This window comes from Nelumbo lutea, chromosome 2 (assembly GCF_056320005.1).
Source record: "Nelumbo lutea isolate HS-2025 chromosome 2, American lotus-T2T, whole genome shotgun sequence".
Taxonomy (NCBI): domain Eukaryota; kingdom Viridiplantae; phylum Streptophyta; class Magnoliopsida; order Proteales; family Nelumbonaceae; genus Nelumbo; species Nelumbo lutea.
The window spans coordinates 108,402,819-108,425,755 of NC_142685.1; the positions used below are offsets into that span (position 1 = coordinate 108,402,819).

General features: G+C 38.2%; 1 protein-coding gene and 1 long non-coding RNA gene across 5 annotated transcripts; both read right to left on the reverse strand.

Annotated features, from left to right (window-relative positions):
• Positions 1-1,731: 1,731 nt before the first annotated feature.
• On the reverse strand, positions 1,732-2,774 carry LOC148872643 (uncharacterized). The gene is made up of 3 exons (XR_016107748.1): positions 2,421-2,774; positions 2,295-2,338; positions 1,732-2,183 (listed from the first exon to the last, which is right to left on the reverse strand). It is a non-coding gene; the product is annotated as an uncharacterized LOC148872643 (long non-coding RNA).
• A 6,769-nt stretch (positions 2,775-9,543) lies between these two features.
• Positions 9,544-13,958, reverse strand: LOC148872644 (ETHYLENE INSENSITIVE 3-like 3 protein). 4 transcript variants are annotated; one of them, XR_016106604.1, is made up of 4 exons: positions 13,818-13,958; positions 13,574-13,689; positions 11,109-13,090; positions 9,544-10,216 (listed from the first exon to the last, which is right to left on the reverse strand). XR_016106604.1 is itself a non-coding variant. In XM_088967661.1 (3 exons), the coding sequence occupies exons 1-3, from the start codon at positions 13,824-13,826 to the stop codon at positions 11,308-11,310; spliced, it is 1,908 nt and encodes a 635-aa protein (XP_088823787.1). In that variant the 5' UTR covers positions 13,827-13,958; the 3' UTR covers positions 10,911-11,307. The 4 variants fall into 4 exon arrangements, 1 of the variants encoding a protein (XP_088823787.1); XR_016106603.1 differs by having other exon boundaries at positions 9,544-10,618; XR_016106605.1 differs by lacking the exon at positions 13,818-13,958 and having other exon boundaries at positions 9,544-10,618; positions 13,574-13,747.
• Between the last annotated feature and the right edge of the window lie 8,979 nt (positions 13,959-22,937).

A 22,937-nucleotide genomic window follows, 5' to 3' on the forward strand; every position in this document is an offset into this window, starting at 1 on the left:
AAGTTTCAATAAACATGGAAATATATATGTTTTGTTGATGTAGCAGTTGTTTTCGTTTTCAAAAACAAAACCAGTCATGTTCTCGAACCCCTCAAAATGTTTTAGTGAGTTCTAATATAGTGGAGGCATAGCACTGCATTGCGACCTCAATGAAACATGGGTATGCCAACCAAACATGGATATTAAAATCCAATTTTATTCCCTTTTGTGAGAAATCTGCTGTTGGAAACGTTTTTGGAAATGAGAAGAATTCCTGCGGAATTGCCTAAGAACATTTTCCAAACGGCCCAATAAGCTAGTGCCTTTTTGTTGGTGATTTAGGTATTGGTCAAAATATAGAAACTTAAACAACTGCCACATCAGCAAAAACAATACAAAGATTCTATCTACAGAATTTTAATGTAGATACAACTTGGGCAGCCATCACTACACAACTTGGAATAGACATTACATTGCCTCTGATGCAACAGGCCAGCTTGATCTAATAGTTATTCAAAGAGGTATATGTTAATCACTCTTCAAATGACTGATTAACAGCAGATTTAGGCTCTTAATTTTTTTTTTCTCCAAACATAACTTATTGGCTATTCATGTGGGCCCCTTAAATAGTCAAAAGCCTTCCCAAAGAATTGGGATCTGCTCCTCACACACACAGGGTGCCTCACAATGATTTTACAGATACATCCCACTGTGCATTGGGAACAGGTGTTACATGCTCAAGGCTTTTGCATCATAACCCCAATTGAAACTAATCCGGATTTAATTAATTACCTCCCCACAAAATGGTCCTTACAGGCTTACACCCACATCACAGCACTTGCAGTGGTGCATTGGGAACATATATGTCCAGGAGTGAGAACATACAATACAAAAGATGTTCCTGATGAATCCGAATTTCCTTCTCATCTACCTTATTATCATTCCGAGGTGCATTAGAAACATTTCTCCTCGATGAATGAAAACATAAAGATAGTCCTGCTGTGCCACTGCAAGTTACTGTAGGTGGGTGGGAGGAAGATTATCTGAGGAGGAAATCAAAACACAATTGAAACATAGCAAAGGGGAAAATAAAAGAAAAGAACAATTGGGAACATTTTTGCAATCGTATTGAAATAATGAGATTTCGTCCTCCTAAAACCAACCGTTCATACGGCATTTTGCAATCGCATTAGAAATATCTTTCTATGAATAAAAACATACAAATATGGTGCGAGAACAGAACAGTTTTGTGAGGATGAAATCCAAATTCCTAGATAGTATGATCTGGCCAATTCAGACCATCCCACAAAAATGAGTCTGGATCTCCTATTCACACAAACTCTGCCCACGTCTACTCACATAACATTGCAGCCACACATGAATAATATCTCATCCTCCTGCATAAGTGTGTTGTGGGTAGACTTGGGCAAAGTGTGTGGGCAAGAGATCTGGAATCGTCAAAAATCAAACCCTCTTGGCATGTCCATTCTCCACCATAGATCAGCCGGGTAGCAGCCGGAGATTTCCACTGATAATTTAATTTAAGAATCCCCAGGAGAATGGTGGGAGCCCTTTCAAGGGCTATCTATACTGCCACGTGTAAGAATCCTGACTGTTTAAATAATTAAATTAAGTGACTACCAATTTTAATTTGCTCTGCCTGAGACAGAAAACCAGAGCTTAATTTCCACCAAAACAAAACCAGAACTTGGTTGCAGCCACACACCCTTCTCAATTTGTCCAAAACATACAAAAGGAGAGCCAACTGTGTTGTATAAGAGACTTTGTAACAGAAATTATTCTCTCTATAACAATATTAAAAAGAAAAACAACAATCAAAACCAGAGACCAATAACATTCTCTCTGTAACGATATTAAGAAAGAGAAGAAATAAGACCTGGGCATCAAAGATGCCTTAATTTATATTTCGATGATCTTATTCATAGAGTATATGACTGAAGCAACTAATAAGTTAAAGAAGAAGAAGAAAAAGAAGAGGAGGTAAATGGTGGGATTCCATCATCAGATTCATATATAATTTCAGTATGTGATATCTCTCTATCTTTCCCTCAAGGTCCCAAGGGGTGTTGGTTGTGGTGAAGAGGGTCAGGGCCCGTCGGAACTTGCCTTTCTGAGTCCAAGATAAGACCTGAATCTCGTCTCTGATATCCAGTAAACAAGTGGGCATTGGGAACCTTGCTAACCTGAAAATCCAAAAAAAAAAAAGGCAATCAAGAAAAGAACATTTCAGTAGTGGAACAAGAATCAACGAGAGGATGATATGTTTTTTTCTGGTTTTCGTCAATATTCAATACCAGTGTTGTTCTCTTTCCTGCCCATATTCTTTCACCATTAAAACCTGAAAACGAAGAAATCGTGTCAAGAGAGAGACAGCGAGAGAGAGAGAGAGAGAAAGAGAGAGAGAGAGAGAGAGGACTTACTGGAACGGGAAGCTTGAATAAAAGGAGACAGAAGCGCCATTAGAATGAATAGGCAGGTGAGAAACATTGTGGTTGTTGTTCCTCTGGCTCTGGACATGGCCATCAGCTCTGCCAAAGTAGCAGCAGAGAGAGAGAGAGAGAACACTGAGGAGACGTGAATTTGAGTAGCTTTTCCTGGGCTCTCTTTCAGAGGGGGAGAGTTTAATAGAGTTTTCTGAGGCCTTCTTTCTTCAGATTCAGACAGACGCCATGCCGTTTACTAGGAATAAAGAAAGTGAAAAAGGGTGAGGGAGCAGGGAAGGTGACTGAGGACTAAGCAGACTCTTTGATGATTCAAAAAGAGAAAAGGGAAAAGGTGGCCAGTGGCCAGAGGCGACCTAATAAAGCAGCCGTCATACACGGGGGCCACGTTTGACGGCTGGATTGGAATTTACTCCAATGGTAGCGTGGGGAGGGTACCAGATTCCAATCTGACAACAGAAGTGCCTAGATGCATGGAATCAAAATTAAAAATGAATGGTCTCGTTTCTTCTGAAAAGATTCTTTGGCACGTGCTAAATGAGCTGGTATGATTGGGCCACGCCAGATGGGAGTGGCGTGAACGGTGGACATTACGATTCTGAGACACGCCCCGGACGTTGGGGGTGACGTGGAGATGTGGCCAATCATTGAATAAGAGGCGTAATCATCGTCGGGAATCGAACTTTTGTCCTTTTCTCCCATGCAAAATGCCCCTGGTTGAAGGCTTAATTACACAGTACACACATCCTTAGGCCTTAAAGAGACTATTTTTGTCATTCTACCGAACAGAGGACTGGAGGACAACGGATTAGTTCAAATCTGATGGCAGTACGAACGCCTTGAAGACCGTTAATATGACACCATGTGGGCCCGAGTGTTTCAAAAACAGAATCATGGATTATCAAAGAAAACATTTCTTTCGTACGATTTGATCCGACTCGTATTGATAGCAGTCTCGGGATCAAAGTAATCCAGTGGTTATGGGTGCAACGGGGGCGGGTTGGATCGGGTTGAAGCTCAACCTAAAGATGCAAATCGCGGGCTCAGATCTGGTCCAAAGTTAATTCCAAGTTTATCAAATCAGGCCCAATCCAAGCAGACCAAGCTTAACCCACTACAAGTTGGATTGGGCTTGTGCTGAGCCAGGCTAGGTTAGTTGGGTTTGGGTAGGTTGGTTGGATTTATAGTCATTTTTTAATGAGTTTTATAGCCTAATTTTAAGAGTGAAATTGATTGTAAATATGTCATTTACAAATGTACATATATACATATATATGTATATAAAATTAAAAGAAGTTATTTTTATATAAATATAAAACTTTTATTTATATATTTGGTCAAGTGGACTCAGGCTGGATTGTGTCGGGCCTGACCCAAGACCCCAAAGCCTAAGCCAAGTTTAGATCAGGTCTGAATTTTCTAGCCTAGGCTTAGCCCAAAGACCAAAAATGGGTCAGGTCGGACTCAGATTGGACCAGTGTCAATCCGCCATCAACTTGGTCAGTCAAATCATTCAAACGATCACCGAGGCAAGATTCTAGGTCCAATTCAATTAAGACCCGCCAAATGGTCAAAAAACATTAACTTGGTCAAGAATGGTTCAACCATTGACTCTTTTCGACCTAGTGACTGGGTCGTGGATTGCACATTCAATGCATGCAAACTTTCGAAGGCCCTAACTTTGCATTCCGATGTTCGATTGGGGTGATTTTTTTATATTTTGAATAACTTTTCGAGATCTATGTGTCCCAAGGTGCCCATCCTGCTATTTTTGCTTAAAAAACCCTTTTGGCCTCAAATTGCATTTTCTAATATTTTTTGTAAATAAAAAATTAAAAAACATAAATTAAATATAAAATAATAAATATAACATATCTAAAACATACTTATGCACTATTTATTGCTAAATATATATTCACACACACATGCACATATAGGGCTGTTCATAAGAAGGCCCAACCCGGACCAACCCAATCCAAGCCAATCGGGTTTTCATCAACACGGGTCGGTTTCGAGTTGTGCAAATTCCTAAACCGATGATTCGGGTTGGTTTCGGTTTTCACACAAGAAAACCCAAACCGATCCGAATCAAACCAACTTAGTTCAAACATGAAGTTCCAAAGCCCATTAGGCCACCTAGTTTTTGAATGGTTGCAAGAAACTTTGGATTAGTGAATAGTGATTAATGAACAACTTTTGTGATTAACTTTTCATTTAAATTTTATCATAAGAGATGGTTGAATCATTCAATTTATGATTATTTTTAAAATTAGCAAGACTTTATCACAGGGATGAACTTAGAACCGAAATTGACTCAAACCGACCAGGTCGGTTTTGCTTAACACTGGGTCAGTTTCAATTTCTATGTCAGGTAACCCGATTAGGTCGAATCGATTGGAAAAATCATAATAAACCGACCCAACCCGACCTGTGAACAGCCCTACACACACACATATATATATACACTACACCAATACCAATAGACAATAGTCCAGTTGTAGGTATAATGTGGGCAGGCGGGCTGGCATGGCCCACTTTTGCAGGCCGGCCACACAATTGTGGGTCATTTCCTGCCAACAAAGCCTTTCCGGCATCATGACTATCAATGTGCAAAATTCCAAAGGTTAAAATCTGCCATGGTACCAAACGGAGAAATGGTCACCGTGGAATCCAAATATTCCACAATTAACGATTCCAGTTGCACCGTGAATTCAAATTTATCCCAACAGTTGAGATTCCAAACACTGCAAAAGTGGAGTTTCCCAATGCATTGGTATGCAAACATTCTTCCATTCTTTTTCCCTGGTAGTGAATTTGGGCAGGTCCGGCCGGAGTGAAAGTCAATGCAGGCCCAACCCAATATAACCAACATACCCTACCCAGGTCCAGCCCAAATTAAAATTTGATATACTTAAATTTGGCTCAGGTTTAGGTGGGCTTATTGAACTCAGCTTTTCGACCAATTAAACCATTTAACTCGGCTAATGGATTATAACTCAGAAATTTGCTCTTTTCTTTTGTACTTTTAATTATTACTTCTCATTTATCACACTTATTTTTTTATTTAATATGATAAATATAATATTAGAGATATGTTCAAGTTTTTTTACATGTATTAATTATATATTTTTTAATATTTTAATTTAATTTATAATACTATAAATTGATCTATTTAACCTAAATGGTTGAACCGCTGACCCACCACTTATAAAAAAATGGTTCTGTTCCCATGTTGGTTTTAAAAGCATTATGAGAATTTAGGATATTGTCAAGCTGTCCAACACCAACTCCTTAGTTTACTTAGGCCGTCTGTTTGTATGATTTCCTTATACCGACCAATGACCAATGAGATGATCCTATATCAAGGGGTAGTCCACATAAGATAAAGAAGAAAACTTAACCATAAAGAACAAAAAACAACACCCTTCTCATTTGCCCAAAATTGAAGTCCAATCTAACCTTTATAGAGGATTCTCTTACTAATGGTTAAAGAGAATATCACCAACTTTTTCCTCAATAGAGGATTCTCTTTTACTATCTTATGGCTTCATCAACCAGCCTCTTAAATATGGGAAAGTTGAGATTCTATTCAATTTAGAATTTCCCCATTTTTGAGGAAGAGGAAAGACAACATTATTTCCAATGTTTTAAAAACCGATTCAAAATCAGAACCATTTGGGCCACTGATTTCCAGGTTAGCAGTTCAACTGTGCAGTCTGAACAGATCAAATTGTGACACTTTAAAAACTAGTAAACATGTATGTGCATTTGTGATAGTACCTTTAAAACAAAACTATTTATATTTCACGGACAGTTTTTGAACAGTTACAAGTGGGCAGTTTTCAAACAATTATAAGTGGGCAATTTCTAAAATAACAGTAAATGACAGATATGTCCTCTTTATGTCCATTGTATGTTTAGTCAAGAAGGATAGAAAACATCTAATGAAAATTCCAGAATGAAGAGGCACTCACTCTTTTATAAGTAGTATAGATTAAAGATGAAAAATTGGCCTAAAAACTGTTGATTGGGTCAAACAAGTTGATAGTTCAACCACCCAGATCAGCAGGTCACTGATCAATTCAATGGTTTGGGGCTGAAATGGAACCACTATCCTGACCAATTTCTGGGCCAATCGGTCCAACCATCTGGATCAACAATTGTTCAAAATCCTTGGTTATTATCTTTGGTGAGAGAGAACAAAGGAAGTTTTCATCCTCTGAAGGAAGAGTTGAGATAGAATTAGTCCATTATTACGTATTTGCAAGCTATTTGAACCATTTCCTTCACAATTTTAAGTATTCTCTATCAAGGTTATAATGGAGTTATTGGGTTCTATATTGACTGGCATTACCAGTGGAATCTTCTTAGGTTTATTAAATTAAACCGTTGTAGTGATTTTGTTGTATTACCCAACAGACTATTTTCTCTTGATGTTTGGGTTCTTATGGTTGTAACTAGAACTATGCCCCATTGTTTACATTAACTATGGATGTTTGGCTGTACTAGGTCCCATTGAAGGATTCATAGTTCTATAGATAAATCTCAATATCTCATCAACATACAAGTAAATATCTATATAATACCTACTGCATAGTTTTCCTATCAAGTTCCTCTTTGGTTCATTCAAAGATAGAAATGGTCAATTTTCTAAAAACGCTGTTTCGAAGCCCACAAATGTGAGAATGTCAAAGGGTTACCCCAAATATAGGAGTGATCAGATGATCTAGAAATCAGAAATGAAGAATATTGCATTGCAAAGACTATAAACCCATATAATGAATGGTTTCTTGCATTGAAAGGACAAGGAAACAAGAAAAGAAAGAGAGGAAGTTCCATGGAGAAAAGGTCCCTAGTGCATAGAATGGAGCAAATACTAAATTAAACCTCTAACAGCAAAATTAACCTAACATCCAAGTAGAAAATCCTGCAAAAATAAATCAAAGCCATCTGGTTTGAAAACAAATTGTTTCTCAAAACAACACCACAGAAACATTTTCTTGGTTGCGTGTTTTTTGTTTTCACAAGTTTGAAGAGAGAAATTTTGTTTTTGTTTTAGAAAACATAACTTTGATGGTTTCAAATACATGATTTATTTTAAAACAAAACCATCTTGTTTTCACTTCACAAAACAAAAACAAGGTTAGAGAACTTTTATTTTTCTGACATGACAATTTTGAAAACAAGTGAGAATTAAAATATTCACATTGTCAAACACCCCCTTACTCCCTTAGTAATTGAAAACAAAGAAAACACCTGATGAGTGGAATAGAAGACTGAGAATCCCTATATATTTGAGCAAAGGCGACATACAAATAGTGTTGTCAATAGAGCCTGAAGATTTGAGATTCATCCTATCAGTTTGGATTTGGATGGTCTGTTTACTTAAACCAGCAAAAATCAGGGTTTTGAAATCCAAATCCATTTAATAAAACAGATCATTTGTTTTCTTTATGTAACATGTACAGAGGCTATAATTTATAAGTCCATTAATTTAAATTTACTCTATGTACAAAAAGGAAAAAAATCATTTGTTTTCTTATTTTTTTTAGAATTCTTTTCTTCAGATTTTGGATCAAATTCAAGATGGTTTATCAAATTTGAATCAAATCCAAAAAATTAGAAAATTCAATAAACTAATAGGATTCAAATACAATATGAGACCCCTAGATTTGATTGGATTTTGAATCAAGTTTTGACAAGGAATTTCATAAGCAGAATGAACTTGGATGTGGCTAGATCTAATCAAAACCAGACACAATTACAGCCCTATAGACAAAGTTTCAATAATTATTGTTGCATCAAGCTTATGAAACATAAGGGGGGAGAATTGAGCAATGATTAAGACATATAAACATTTTAGTTTTTGCTACAAGACATTAAACTTGTGTACATTAAAAAGGATATGTTGGTATAACTGATAATTTTAATTTATCAATGAAAATAAGTATCTATCAAAAATTGTCAAAAGAAATAATGAAAGAATTAACAAGATATATGCAGATCAACAAGAAAGCAAGGAAAGCAATTACCAAGGCCAGAGTTAACACATGATGATATTTATGATGAGCTTCGATCAAACCGAATTATTTTCACTGGCAGTTACTAGTCTTCTTTGCACATGGTTAAACAATGCCACTCAACTTAGTAGCCCTAATAGGTAACAAGAGGATAACACATCTTTCTGTAAATTTAGGTGTAGAAATATACAATTAATTAAAATTCATGGTCCAAGAACATTACCATATAAATATAGCCATATGGATAAAGTCGTTATGTGCTTCAAGAGTGTTGTGCTATTGGAAATAGCACAATTAAAGCTATAAAGGATGGTCTATAAGATTGCCAATCACTAATAACAAGCTTCAACAATCAAGAAAATGAGAAATAATACATTGTTTCCTAAAATCACTCTAGAGTTTACTTGAAATACTTGCCACAGGCACGATGCTGAAGCTCAAAACAATTCAATTTATTTGCTTACTAAATCACCCCATACGTATATAGACAAAGCATGGGTCGGATATACCCCCTCTAGGACCAAGAGATAAGAAAAAAAGGAAATTATAATTCTGCCACTCATACCTTTTTTTATCAATAACAGTCAAGAGCTATTCATTGATAATGAAAACAGAGATGCATACCCCTGCACCTCAAGGTCAAAGGAGCTTACAAGTACGGTCAAGGATGACACTCAAATAGGAAAAAAAGGATGTACAAGTAGCCAATGGCTGACACCCGAGACCAAGGGCCTCCCAAACAAGAGTATGTCTTCCCACCCTTTCCCTAGCAAATGCATCAGGAATGTCATTGACCAACCTAAATGCTACAACTCATAATCTCCTTAATCAATGATACCAAAATTTTTAAATAATTAAATTATAACTAAACAAATCAGACTCCTTGGCTATACACCAAGACAAGAAAAAAGATCAAATACCCGCTGGACACATTAACTCCCAAGAATTGTCTCTATGTCATATCAAAACCTGTGTATGGATTTTTCCCCCTCCTAGAATATGTTTTTAGGGGCTTATAACAACTCCCCATCAGTTGAAACTTTTTTCATGATTAAATGCCATCAAAACATAAGACAAGGTAATGATATAAAAGCAGAACTCACCTGAGAAAGAAGATAGCAGAAATGAACTGTCAATGTGATACCAATAAACCATACATGTTCTACCGATCAAAAGGAAAAAAAAAAAACATTATTGTTTCTGTTTACAGGGATAGGCACCAAAAGATGCCTGGGCTGACCCATAGTACAGAATTAAATAATACTGAAATGAGCAACCAAGCTACTTAAGTTTCACATAGTAACCTGCTATGAAATATCCAGTCTGACTACTGTCTGAGGATCAAAATCCATCCATTCACAATGTCCAAATATTTTTCAAATCATTTAAGCCTGGAAAGGAACAGTGTTCTGGATGTCCCGCCATTACAATCTATCAAGAGTCATGCTCTGTGGGATTATGTGTTTAAATCATTTATTACCACCTCAAACCACATTTCGTTGGACTTCCCCCTGCTTCTTTAGACCCTTCGACTTGTACCAAGTCACCCTTCACTGGTGCAGTCACTGGTCACCATACACATGATCAAACCATCTCAGTCAACTTTCCCCCATCTTGTCGTTAGCTGGAGCTACTCTTAAGTTCACTTCAATGTACTTATTTCTGATACTCTCTTTTAGTCGTGCCATTCATCCATCTCAACATCTTCATCTCAGCTAAACCCATGAATATATTGCTTCTTGATTTCTCAGCACTCTGTCTCAAATAGAAATGTTGCTCTTATAGTCTCAGGGATAATACAGATATACATCATATTTTGATACAATGGTGTATTTTTAGAGGCCTCCTAATATAGAAAAGGGATAGATCCTTCGCATATTAGAATCAGTCAAATGTGGCCCCTTATGAACCTAGAAGTTCTAATTACCCATTCTCTTAGCCTTTTGCAAATACAAATCTTTCTTTTCTCTTCCATCTGTCTGTATTTTCATATGAATTTTCAGACTTTGAATAGAATAAATCAGCATGGAGTCATTCTCTTAAAGATGAATATTTTAGATGAATACTCAGGCATACTTCTGAAACTGATTTACTTGACACCTTGGCAAAAGAAAGTGAAGGGAACTTCAATCTTGCATCTTAGTTTTACCATCAAAGCTTCACATAAAGCCATTTGGAAGCAAAAAAATTCTCTATCAGTATTCATGATTCCAAGCCCAAAAATCCATTTCTACAAAATGGTCAATGCATGTGGCATCCCTATTAGACTAGTAATGAGAAACAAAATGCCCTGAATTCATCTGTTGCAAAGAAAAAAGTACATATATAATAAAAAAAAAACAAAGTGAGAAATGAGCAATACAGATAATAACTATTTCAGTAAGCATATTAAAAAAAACTATCAATTAAAAGTTGTATACTCATTTGATCTCATCTTCTCCAAGGAAAATGGCACAAAAATCATGACTTTTATTGTCCAGCATCAATGAGTGCACTTATTAATTCACTAAATTTACATGAATCCATGCCTTTCATCCACATTGCAAGATGATAGGGCAAACTGAAACATAAATAACCATCTAGAAATTATAATTTTTAGATTGTATATTTTCTTTCTTTTCTTTTCTTTTTTGATCGAACTACTTACAATTTTTGGATCTGGTAACGCCAAATTAGCAACTCCAGTGGATTAAAAAAGGTCCATTGTCCTGCCTGCAATAGAAGCTGCGCCCTGTAATCTGTGACACGAACAAAAGTACAACCATATTTGAGCAACAAGATCAAGATACACATTCACAAAGAAATGTTGCTCACACTCTATGCTGCATTGTAATAGGTGCCGCAGACTATGCTCCGAAATATTGGATTAAGTCATCATCAAGTGAAAAATCTAAATCAGCATCTAATGAACTAGTGCCATCAAATCCAAATAATGGACTGTTGAATCCTCCATAATCTAATGACAGGCCATCAAGCGGAGACCCATAGTGGCTTTCAACGGGTTTATCTTGCTCACTATGGAAATTATCCTTTCCATAACGATGTATTTCCTCTCCCGCAATCTGATTTCTATTTCCATGTAGCAATGGTGCATGGTATCCTGTTTCCTCAGGTATCATCTGGGGATCTGCCATTGATATCTGTAGCTGCTCTTTATCCTGATGTAGCCTATTTCCTACTGATGGATCATAGAAAAAGTAACTAGGTCTAGGAGGCAATTCAGCATTTTGCACAATTGAATATAATAAGGGTCTGTCACCAACAAGCATACTCTCTGAGGTTGTTTCATTGGTGGAAGGAAGGTCTGAGAAGGTGTTAAGCGCAGATTCAGGTAACTGGAGCTGGATATCCTGATCTTCTTCCAAAGGCCTCAAAGATGAAACTGGATCATTTTCCAGCTGGGTTGTTTGCATTTGAAATTCAACCAACTGTAAGTCAACCTGGTTCATATCTGGAACCACGCTCCTCTCTTCCCCATGTAGATGCTCATTCTGAGAAGATGGTGTCCCTTGATCAACAGGTTTTGAGCTCCCACGTGGTCTTTTTCTCCTTGGCTGTTCTTCAATTTGCTCTTTATCATTAGAAGGACGCCTTGGGTTATCACATGGGTTTCCACAAGGTCCTGCATTCACTGGTTGAATTCTCCTGTCAACTTTAGGATTAGAAGAAACAGAACCCACACCATCATCAACACCATCAACATCATAGTCACTGTCACTACTAGCCGCAGCCTGCTTCCTTCCACCACGACTTCTTGGAGGCATCTCAGTTACACCAGATACACCATTGTCGCCACTTGGCTGCTGGATAAGTGCTTCCTCTCGGCTCAAGACTCCCAACCAAATTGAACTCTCCTTGGCAGTCATCTTATCCTGTAAACACTTCGACTGCCTGACATGCTTCCTGATCTTTGCAATATTGGGGGACATGTGCTTGATAACTGCAGTTAGCACACCAACCTTCCACATCTTCTTCAGATCATGGGGCTTTCTGTAAGGTGGAACCTGACCCTTGGGTAATCCTAGCTTTTCCCACCAGTCCTCGTTACCTGATGGCCACCAGGGTGGCGGAAGACCTTTCTCTAATGGGTATTTCCGCTGCGGGGGATCGCAGTGTTGCATCAAGGACGAGAGGAGAGAGCCCAAAGTGGCATCTTGAAGGTCCTGAAGGCTGCTCTGAGAGTTCCCATTTCGTTTATTCTCTGCCTCACCTACTGCTAAACACTCTGCTTCATACTTGGCTATTGCCGCCGGTCCGTTCTTATTAAACTTCACCTTCTCCTTCCACCAAGCCCGTATGTTATCAGAGGAACCACTCACCGGCTTTCCCTTCTCGGGCACGATCCCGTACACGAATCCACGGGCATTACAGACTTCCATCAGCTTCAGCATGTACTTGAGGATACCATCTTGGGCTCTGGACATTTTTTTCCTTCGAGCCTGGTCGGAGGTCTGTTTAGGCTTGGGTTTCTCCTGTTGGGCAGCAAGCTTCTGCCTCTCCTTGATCCTCTTGAGCTTGACCCGGTCCTTCCACATGCGCCTTTCCAGCTCGTCAGCTTCAATCTCTTCATCACTGACATCTTTCTCCGCTAGATTATCACACCTGATGTCGTCAACCTCAAGATCCGAACTGTCGCCCAAAACACCCGCAATTATCAGAAAATTCTCAATTTGATTCAAAAATATGAGAATCAAGTACAGGTTTAAAGGGACGAAAATCAAAGAGAGGTAAGCAAGAGTCATGATTCTTTCCTGAACCCAAGTACCCTTTCCATGTATTATACGCTACCTACCTCCCTAATTATCTCAATCAGCTAGTATAGTACAATCAGGAACACTTCGAAAGAAAGCCAAAAGACAAAATTGAAAGCAAAGCTTCAAATGAACGGGGGAAAAACAATAGACGAATCTCCATGACCCAGCCCTCGGTATTTACAGAGACCAGAGGCGTTAACAAATAACAAAAGGTCCGATTTCAGATTCTACAGAAGAGAAGGACTCGAATAAGCCACCGAACGATTTCTTATTAAACAGTAATGTCGATTGAAAAGCATCGAAAATCCACCCCTTAAACCGAAACCAACAAAAAGCAATTGGAAGATAAAGGAGATACCAGATTTCAGCGCCAATCTCTTCCAAATCCGCCATCTCCTTCAGCCTGCAGACGAGTTTGGTGATTACCCCTTCTCCCCCTTCCTCTTCCTCTGCCTTCCAAGAAGCGGCAGAAACCTGGATGATATAGTGGAAGTCTCGAAATTAAAAAACGACGGACAGAAGAGAGAGAGAGAATGAAAAAACATTTTTGTAAGCTTTAAAAGGTTAAAAGCTTTGAGCTTGAATCCCTTTCCTTTCCTTACTGCAATCATATTTTAATAAATAATTAGTGGTAACGCTCGTAGCTCGTTTCTCCTTCGGATGGGAGCTTTGTGCAGTCTGTGTTCCAAAAGTTGACTCAACACAGCTACAACCAGATGCAACAACGATCCATGGGAAGATGGGTCTCTCTCTTGATTGGACACTTTTATGCCGTCAGATCGGTCTCTCGTCTAATCTGCATTGAATGGTTAAATGATTGATGGGTGGTCTATGACTTCGTCTTTGACAGACGATAGAGGGTTGTAATGTATGTTTATGACCAGTGATGGCATAACGTGCACGTCGGCATGGAATGTGTTTGGTGGGGACCATGGTAGCAAGATTCCGCATGGGCGGCTGAGAATCAACAAAGTTCTCCACCTCCACGATGACCGGGGAACCTTGTCCCTAATTCCTAATTAATTAATTAGTTAGGCATAATAAAGAGACGTATTAGAAAACTAAGGAGCTTATCGTAATACATGACGCAAACAAGCCCTTAAAATAAAATGAATAAATAAAAGTCCGGGGCTGCGTAGCTGCTGACGTAATCGTTTCTGGTCTTCGGTCTTCCCACCGAATGATGGATGAAACAGCCGAACAGGGGGCAGGGAAGCGATGAAGCACCGAAGCAACTTGTAGTCATAGGCAGACAGTCTTATCTCTCACACCCCCACCCTAAATATATTACATATTACAATATATAGTATTTATAATATATATCATTTATTATTTATAATATAATATATTATATGTATAGATATAAAAATTTGAAAAATCGGTTAGCTGATGGTATCTGTTTTATTTCGGTTAGGAGATATGCAAAAATCAATGGGTTCGCTTTAGTTTTAAAAAACCCCATGGTTCTGTCAACCCTAGGGATAGCCAATTGTTGGGGAAATATCATTTTTTATGTTTTCTAAGTATCATTTATTTACTGTTGAATTTATACATTATCGTTAAAAAAACATTAAATAAAAAAATACAAAATGTTTATTATCCATTTTTTTCATTTTTCAAGATAAAAAAATGCAAAACATTTATTAAAATAAATATCCATGATATTAATTAATCCATAAATCCAAACAGGAGATGCTCTTAATGCACACCTAAAAACATTATGAATAAAGGGTGGCCACGAGCTATTCGAGTTTAGTTAGTAAAAAGCTTGATTCAGTTCAGTTTAAAACGAAATTCAAGTCAAACTGTATAATAAATAAATAATTTATATATATAGATATATATTATAATAAATAAATTTTATTTATATGTAATAATATTTTTATTTTTTATGTATAATAGTAAATAATTTTTATTGATTTGCGATCGAACTTAAACTTGCAAGTTTTTGAATCGAACCGAGCTCAACCTCAACCTCAAACTCAAACTTAATATTATTTTTAGGAGGAAGCTCAAATAACCATGCATGCTATGTGGAGCAAATCCAATATCCTTTAGACTATTCACTTATCGAATATTCACTAATGGCCATTTGAGAGGGCTGAACTGATCGAAATTTTTCATCGAAGGCCCTCCTGAGTCCCTGACCCTGAGGTAACATTTTATCACTATAGGTTCGAGCCTTTTGTGTCGGTTCTATCCAAATTTTGACAAAAACCCAAACTGAATCCATTCAGACTTCATTGCTTAAGAAGTCAATGAAATCGGATCATTTTGACAAAGTACAGTAGATAAGCTATTTAAAGAAGCTGAATTATAAAGCCCATCAACCAGCTGTCACTGGCCATGTGGGCCCCACACTTGACCAGCCAAATCCTGTTTCCCTAAAGGGAATTTCAAACCTCCTGTTTCCTGAACGTGCCCTAAGCCTTAACCTCTGGCCATTAGGTGATCTGTTGCAGCCAATTCCTGCCCAACTACTTCTACAATAGCCACATCTGGCCATACTTGCAGTGGATCCGACGAAATCCTTTGCCCAAACATAGAAAAAGATTAAAAAAAAAAAAAAAAAAAGTGGAGGAACTTTACACATTATTCTCATGATATTCCAATGAGAGACTCACATGTGGGAGAATTTATTATTGTGAATTCTTATGGAAAACAATCAAGTGGAGGATATGCCATATGGGTGTCAAGTTGATTGTTAACATGCTTTTTCAAATGCTACTCTTTTCTTTCATTTTTTTTCTTTTAATGTAAAGGGTCCCTATTCAATGAAAATCTACATGTGGCAATTGGACCCGCCCCATTGGGCCCTGATCCACCCCACCACAGTCGGAGAAGGATTTTTTAATACTAATGGATTTTGGATTTGTTCGTTTTCTTTGAAGTTTAATATTTGAAAGTGTAATAATTACATTAAGAGATATATTGGTATTGATGATTTTTTTTTTCCTCTAAATTCTAAATGCAAAGAATGTTTCTCTAAACTCTGAATTTTGAATTTTGAATTCTGAAAATTACTAAATATCCATTTTGACTCCATATATGAGAGTTTTTGTTAGTCTTTTTGGAGGTATCATTAGAAAACAAAAAAAATTGTATGAGTGCACTTTAAGAGATAAGAGATAAGATGAAATGAACAACAATTTTTCTCTTAAAATTAAAATATTCCTATTAAGAGATAAGAGTTAAGAGGAAACGAACAGACCCTTCGGGTGGGTTTCAACTTTTAAGGAAACCAAAAACTCTGGTGACTAAGGACAGGGTGGGTATGATATTTGTCCAATCGCCTCAATCCCGACCCTAAACCCACTCTGATTAAAAGTGTGTTGGGTGAACGGAGTGGGTATTTGAGTCTGGGACTGAGGACAGGATATGCAAAACCCAGTCCCATTGCCATTCCTATCAAAATCCAAATAAGTATTGCCTATTATTTGATGAAAAGATATATATGTATATGCATATATATACCTAAAAAGACATTATTACATGTTAAGGCCAAGGTTCAAAGGATTGATACATATAGGTTAGGTGTAGAATTAGGATGGATTCGATTTGAACTTCTATCAAAATTTAAATGGACCCATCCCAAATGCCCAAGCCCAAAGCAGTGTAAAATGTTTGCTTGGATCAACCACAAATTGCACCCATTGGAGGGAGGGGATATTTTTCCCTTTATGGCGTTGGAGAAGAAAGCAGGGTGGGAAAACAATTAAACATGTTTATTTGGGATGAGAAGATGTGGCAGTTTTGAGGGGGAAAACAATTAAACTTCTTCTATTAAACAATTTCGGGTCCCATCGTCCAATCCAGTCCAGTTTTAAAAACCATGCAAATAAATTTTCTAATAACTATCTCAACCTCGCAAATAACACATACATTGAATTGAACCTAATAAAGACTGCTGATAAAAAAATACATCGAACCAAATAAAGACTCTTTAAACAACCTTCCATTGCTAACTCTTTGGAATAAATGACAACTAAGGCGATGTTTGGTTCAACTCTCCTTGTAGAATGGATAAAAATGGATAGAACGAAAAAAAAATATTACTATGAATCAAATGCTTTGTTTTTTAAACAATAAACTTTTTGTGACAAAAATGAGAATAAACGTTTTAAAATTTTCAATTTTTTTTATGATATAGGTATCGATACAATACTCATTAGCAAAAATATAGTGGAAACACACAAGACTTATACCAACAAAACACAGATCAATCATGTGCGCCCTACATCAATAACAAAAATATGAATTTCTACTTGTGGGCCCTATAGAGAGTTGAAACCGTTGTTTGGTCTAGAAGACCTATGAACTTCTACTTGTGCTGCAAGAGGCAAAATTGTTTGTTGACTTTCTTCCACATTGGACTTACATATCTTTTTCTTGTTCTCCAATCTCCACTATTCTCCAACCTTGGTTCTATTCATTCTTTTGTTTTGTTTTTTCCAAAAACCTCTGACTCGATAGAGAATTTGCAACAATGGGCCTAAGCATTTTCTACATAACCCCCTTTTTTTTGCAAAGTTTCACTAATATATCTTCGATCACCTACATTTAATTTCTATATTTCAAGTTCATGATCCAATTTTCGGCCACGTACCAATGTTTTGTGATGTAAAATTTTTTGGCAAAGTATCTCGTTATTCGATCCGGTGGTGGCGTACCTTAGTGACGAGCTACTTGGTGGCAAACTGCCTGGTGGCGAACTCCCTGGTGGCGAACTACCTGGGGGCGAACTGCCTTGATGGCAAACTGCTTGGGGGCGAACTGCCTTGGTGGCAAATTGCCCGGGGGCGAATTGCCTTGGGGGCGAACTGCCTGGGGGCAAACTGCCTGGGGGCGAACTGCCTAGTGGCGAACTCCCTGGTTGCGAACTCCCTGGTGGCGAACTGCCTGGGGGCGAACTGCCTTGGTGGCGAACTGCCTGGGGGCGAACTGCCTGGTGGTGAACTGCCTTGGTGGCGAACTGCCTTGGGGTGAACTGCCTTGGTGGCGAACTGCCTGGGGGCGAACTGCCTAGGGGCGAACTGCCTGGTGGTGAACTCCCTGGTGGCGAACTCCCTGGTGGCGAACTGCCTAGGGGCGAACTGTCTTGGTGGCGAACTCCCTACTAGGCGGTCGATGCCTTAGAGAATGTTGGAGCTCCCTGGTGCGGCGCAATCTGACTGCCCTCAGCATGAGGCGGTCTTCTTTCCTTTGTAGGCTGCGGGAGATGAGGGACCTGCGAGAACTTCATCTTTTCCTCCTCTTTGTAGATGGCGGGAGCTGAGAGATCTGCGAGAACTCCATCTTTTCCTCCTCTTTGTAGGTGGCGGGAGCTAAGGGACCTCCGAGAACTCCATCTTTTCCTCCTCCTTGTAGGTGGCGGGAGTTGAGGGACCTCCGAGAACTCCATCTCTTCCTCCTCCTTGTAGGTGGGGGGAGCTGAGGGACTTCCGAGAACTGCATCTTTTCCTCCTCTTCGTAGGCGGCGGGAGCTGAAGGACCTGCGAGAACTGAATCAGAGGTCCCAGGGGTACTTTCCCGGTGGGAGGCTCTCCGATGCTTAAGTTAGCACTCTTATTGTAGAGAGCTTTGAAGATAATATGAGAGAGCTAGAGAGCAGGGTTACTTCCCTTTCTTTTCCATCCCCTTCCCCTTTGGGGGGTGAGGTCTTTATATACCGGAGTCTTCGCGGGTTAGGTGGGTGAAAAGCCTCCAAACGGTAAGACTCGTCGCATCCGGTCAGAATCGGGGTACGGTGGTGAACTCCTCGAGGTCGTCAGGCTGGCGCTTGTGTCAGGCGGCCAGGTCGGCGCCTGGGCCGGGTTGTCAGAGGGGTGTCTGCGTCAGTCGGCAGGTCAGTGTTTAGGCCAGGTCGTCAGGTCGGCGCTTGTGTCAGTCGGCGGGACAGTGCCTAGATCAGATCGTCAAGCTGGCGCCTGTGTCAGTCGGCGGGTCAGTGTCTAGATCAGGTCGTCAAGCTGGTGCCTTGGCCGGATCATGCGCTAGGCTGGTCTAGGTCGGCCAGGTCGCGCAGGCCGTGCGCAGGCCGCGCGCGCACCGTGCAGTTCGTGCGCGCCGCGCAGGCGCGCGTCAGGCCGCGCGCAAGTCGCGCCAGGCCGGCCAAACAGGTGCCCGGGTGGGTCACCAACTTCGTAAGTTTGTTAGCTGGGTGTTTTCCTAGTTGTCACGAGGTGCCATGTGTCACAATTTTACTGGAGGACCAAATCTGCCCTCATCACTAACCAAATCATCTTACATTTCTAGTGCCATGTTTGTGAAGCCATTAAGCATGTTAAATACCTAGTATGCATAATGCATTCACCACACCCATATTTTGTATTATCCTAACCATTAAAATTAAATAGGTCTCAACTTTATATAATAGCCAAAAATACAAGGCAATACTCAAAATTGAACAACGAAAAAATAATTCATCATTTCAATAAGGGTCATTTACTAGAACATCTCTTATAGTTTCATAGATTTACTTAAACATATCCTATAGTTTGAATTTTACTAAAACACCCCTTATAGTTTGAAACATATTTACTTAATCGATCTTTCATTAAAAAATTCTAGCACGGACTCATGCAAAAAGGAAGGACTTGTTAAATATTTAGATAGGGTAGAGCCTTTCTTAGTCCAATTAAAGCCTTAATAAGGGCATCATAGTGATAAATTAATTAAATTGATTTAGTGTTCAATGCACAGGAATTTTAATTTTGTTATATTATGTGAACAGTATTCTTATTTTTTAGTTATTATTTAATAAGTAGCGGGGGCTGCTTTGAGGGTGGGCTGTCAGGCTGATGAAGGAGTCAGTTGAGTTGAAGATGCCAGTTAGCTTGGGATGAGAAGAGCACTAAGATGCGAGGGCTCTAGAACTCGTAATGTTGCGGGTAATTACTAAATTTGGATCACTTTGAATAGAGATGGTTTGTGCAATAAGGAATGATGTAATGAAAGTTTTTTGGAAGACCATTGCCAATTGCCACCATTCCAGCATATATTCACTGCAAACATCCAAAACCTAGATAAAAAGGACACAAATTATACAAGTCCTACGATAATCCAATTTCTAAGAAAATTAGCAATTATCATCTAACATCAATAGAGATGAATCTTGTATAAATTAAAGTAAATTGACTCGCCCTTCATATATGTTGTAGGGACCATCTTCTCCAATACACCTAGAGAGTATATTTTTAATATATTGTTTTTGTTCCAGAGATCTTGTCTCAACTTAAAAACCTAGATTTTAAAAAATGAAGAAGAATCAGAAGAGCAAAAGAACCGCACTTGATGAACCCAATTCATAAAATAATTAGTAATCTTAAATAGATAAAACAATGCAAATGTAGATAAATAAAATGAAATATCAACCAAAGCTGAAAACCGAAAAAAAAAATAGAAAGTATGGTGCTGGAGATGCAATCCCTACCCGAGAGAGAGAGAGAGAGAGCACAAAGGAAAACCTTCAACTATGGAAAATCTACAAAAGTAGAGAAATATAACTGTTAGACTTGAATTAGAAAATATAAATGAAAAAAAAAAACAAAAAAAATTGTTAAACCTACAACGAAGAAACACCCCCCTCCTACAATTAGTGAACTCCAAAAGTTAGCCATAACATCTGCAAAACTCCAACAACATAGAATCAATAAATCCTTACAAATAAAAAAAATAGAAAATCACAAAAGCATAAAAATTAGGACAATCAAAAACAACCTTCAACCAATCGAGCCAAAAAAAAATAGCCAAAAGCAAAAGCACGAACACCTAAATGGAAGGAAGTGTGGCAGCACACTCTTACGAGGCTAGCAAGAGGGTTTAGAAAGAGGAGAGGTGGACTGACGAGGAGAGAGAGAGAGAGAGAGAGAGAGAGAGAGAGAATAGGAAAAAAAATGAAAATCAAACAATTGGGTTTAATCCAAACCTGCAAAGCCTAAGATAGAGAGAAATGAAATGTCTCTCCCATAAGACAATATTTTTTAAGTAAAAACAATAAATACAGAGCAAAAAAATAAAGAACTAAAAAAAAAATGAGAAGAGAGAGGTGGGTTAGGAAAGGAAGTGTCATATTTAATGAATATACCTGTGTTGAGTGAACGAAAATCTCTAAACCAACCTCTTTAGGGATTTTTAAAAGCTACCATGCAACTGTTAGAAGCAGAGCTACCGTTACTAACAGGAAGGAGAGCCTAACTAAAATTGAAAAACCGACCTCCTAAGAGATTTTTAAAAGCTACCATGCAACTGTTACTAATACTAAGCAGAGTGTACCAAATGGGAAAAGAGGGGTAAAAGGAGATGCAATGAATGACAAAACTTACCAATTAAAACAGCATAGAATTTGGATATGCGCACATGCAAATGCTGAGAATGGGGAGGCCTGTGTGAGAGAAGTGGTGAGAGGCCTTGGACCTCTACACATTTCTCTTTATATTATAGATATAGATTTGTTATGCCATGTGAAAATAATAACATGATCACCTAAATTAAGTGGAAAATGTTCAAGGGAATTGACCAATATTTGTTTATTCCAAAAGGACCCTTATACGGAGTGGAAAATGTTCAATGGTATGGACCCATGGTCGTTTATTCTAAAAATACCCCTAACACATTTGTATAGAAAACAAAATTGATCAAATAAAGAAAAATACAGTGGCTGTCCATGTTTTATTAAGGGTGAAAATGACATTTTCTTTTTAGTTTCTTTTGAGTAAATTTATTTGAATGGATGTTAGGATTAAAACGGCTATTTTCCACTTTCATCTAATGGAAGGTCAATTAAGTAAATCAATTACAAATTATAAGGGACATTTTAATAAAACACAAACTATAGGATAAGTTTTAATAAATTCATAAAATTATAAAAAATATTTTAATAAATTACCCTTTTAAAAATAAAGATGTCTGCTGGGATCTAAAATGGGGAAATCAATCTAACGAATGGCTTTCCAAATTCAGAGAGTTGGAAACTTAAAGGTGAACACAAGGGTGCATGATTATTTATGGGTTCCAGCTATGATTTACCGCCATAAAACCACCTGAAAACTTCCTAGTTCCTTACAATTAGGGCGGTGTAAGAGGGCTTCTGTGTTGGAGGCAAAGAGCTGTGATTCAACTGTGATAGTTCAGCATTCGTGTTCCAAAGAAGCTACCTAGAATAGCTTCTTATTTTAATAACGTTTCTAGCATCCAGAACATAGAGATCAGCTTTATGGATTTTCACCGAACATCACTTTGGCATTCCATTATGGGGCCCAGTTCGAAATTCCAGAAGCTGTGTCCGGAAAGCCAAGCCCCAAATGGGCACTTAATGTGGATGGGGCATATGTACTAGCAATGGAATGGAAGCTAAAATTGCCTAGCTAATAAGTTGAAGCTCTTGCATTCATTTAAGACATCCAATTTAAGCCCCTATTTGGAAACACTTGGGATCACAAAATAAATGGGGAATAAGTATTTATTCTTGTTTGGCAAATAAAGCCCATAACAAGTGTTTATTTTTTAAATAAGTACTTAAAAAATAATTCAATTTTGGATAGACTTTTTTAAGTGCTTATTCAACAAGTATTTATTTATTTTGTTGGGACAAGACTGTCCCCAATGTTTTATTCATTTTCTAGAGACTGCCCCATCTTCAGAAGATCACTTCTTTCTTTCCTCCTCCCTTTCCTTCTTTTCCTCTTCTCTTTCTCACACCGTTACTGCAGTGTATATATGGA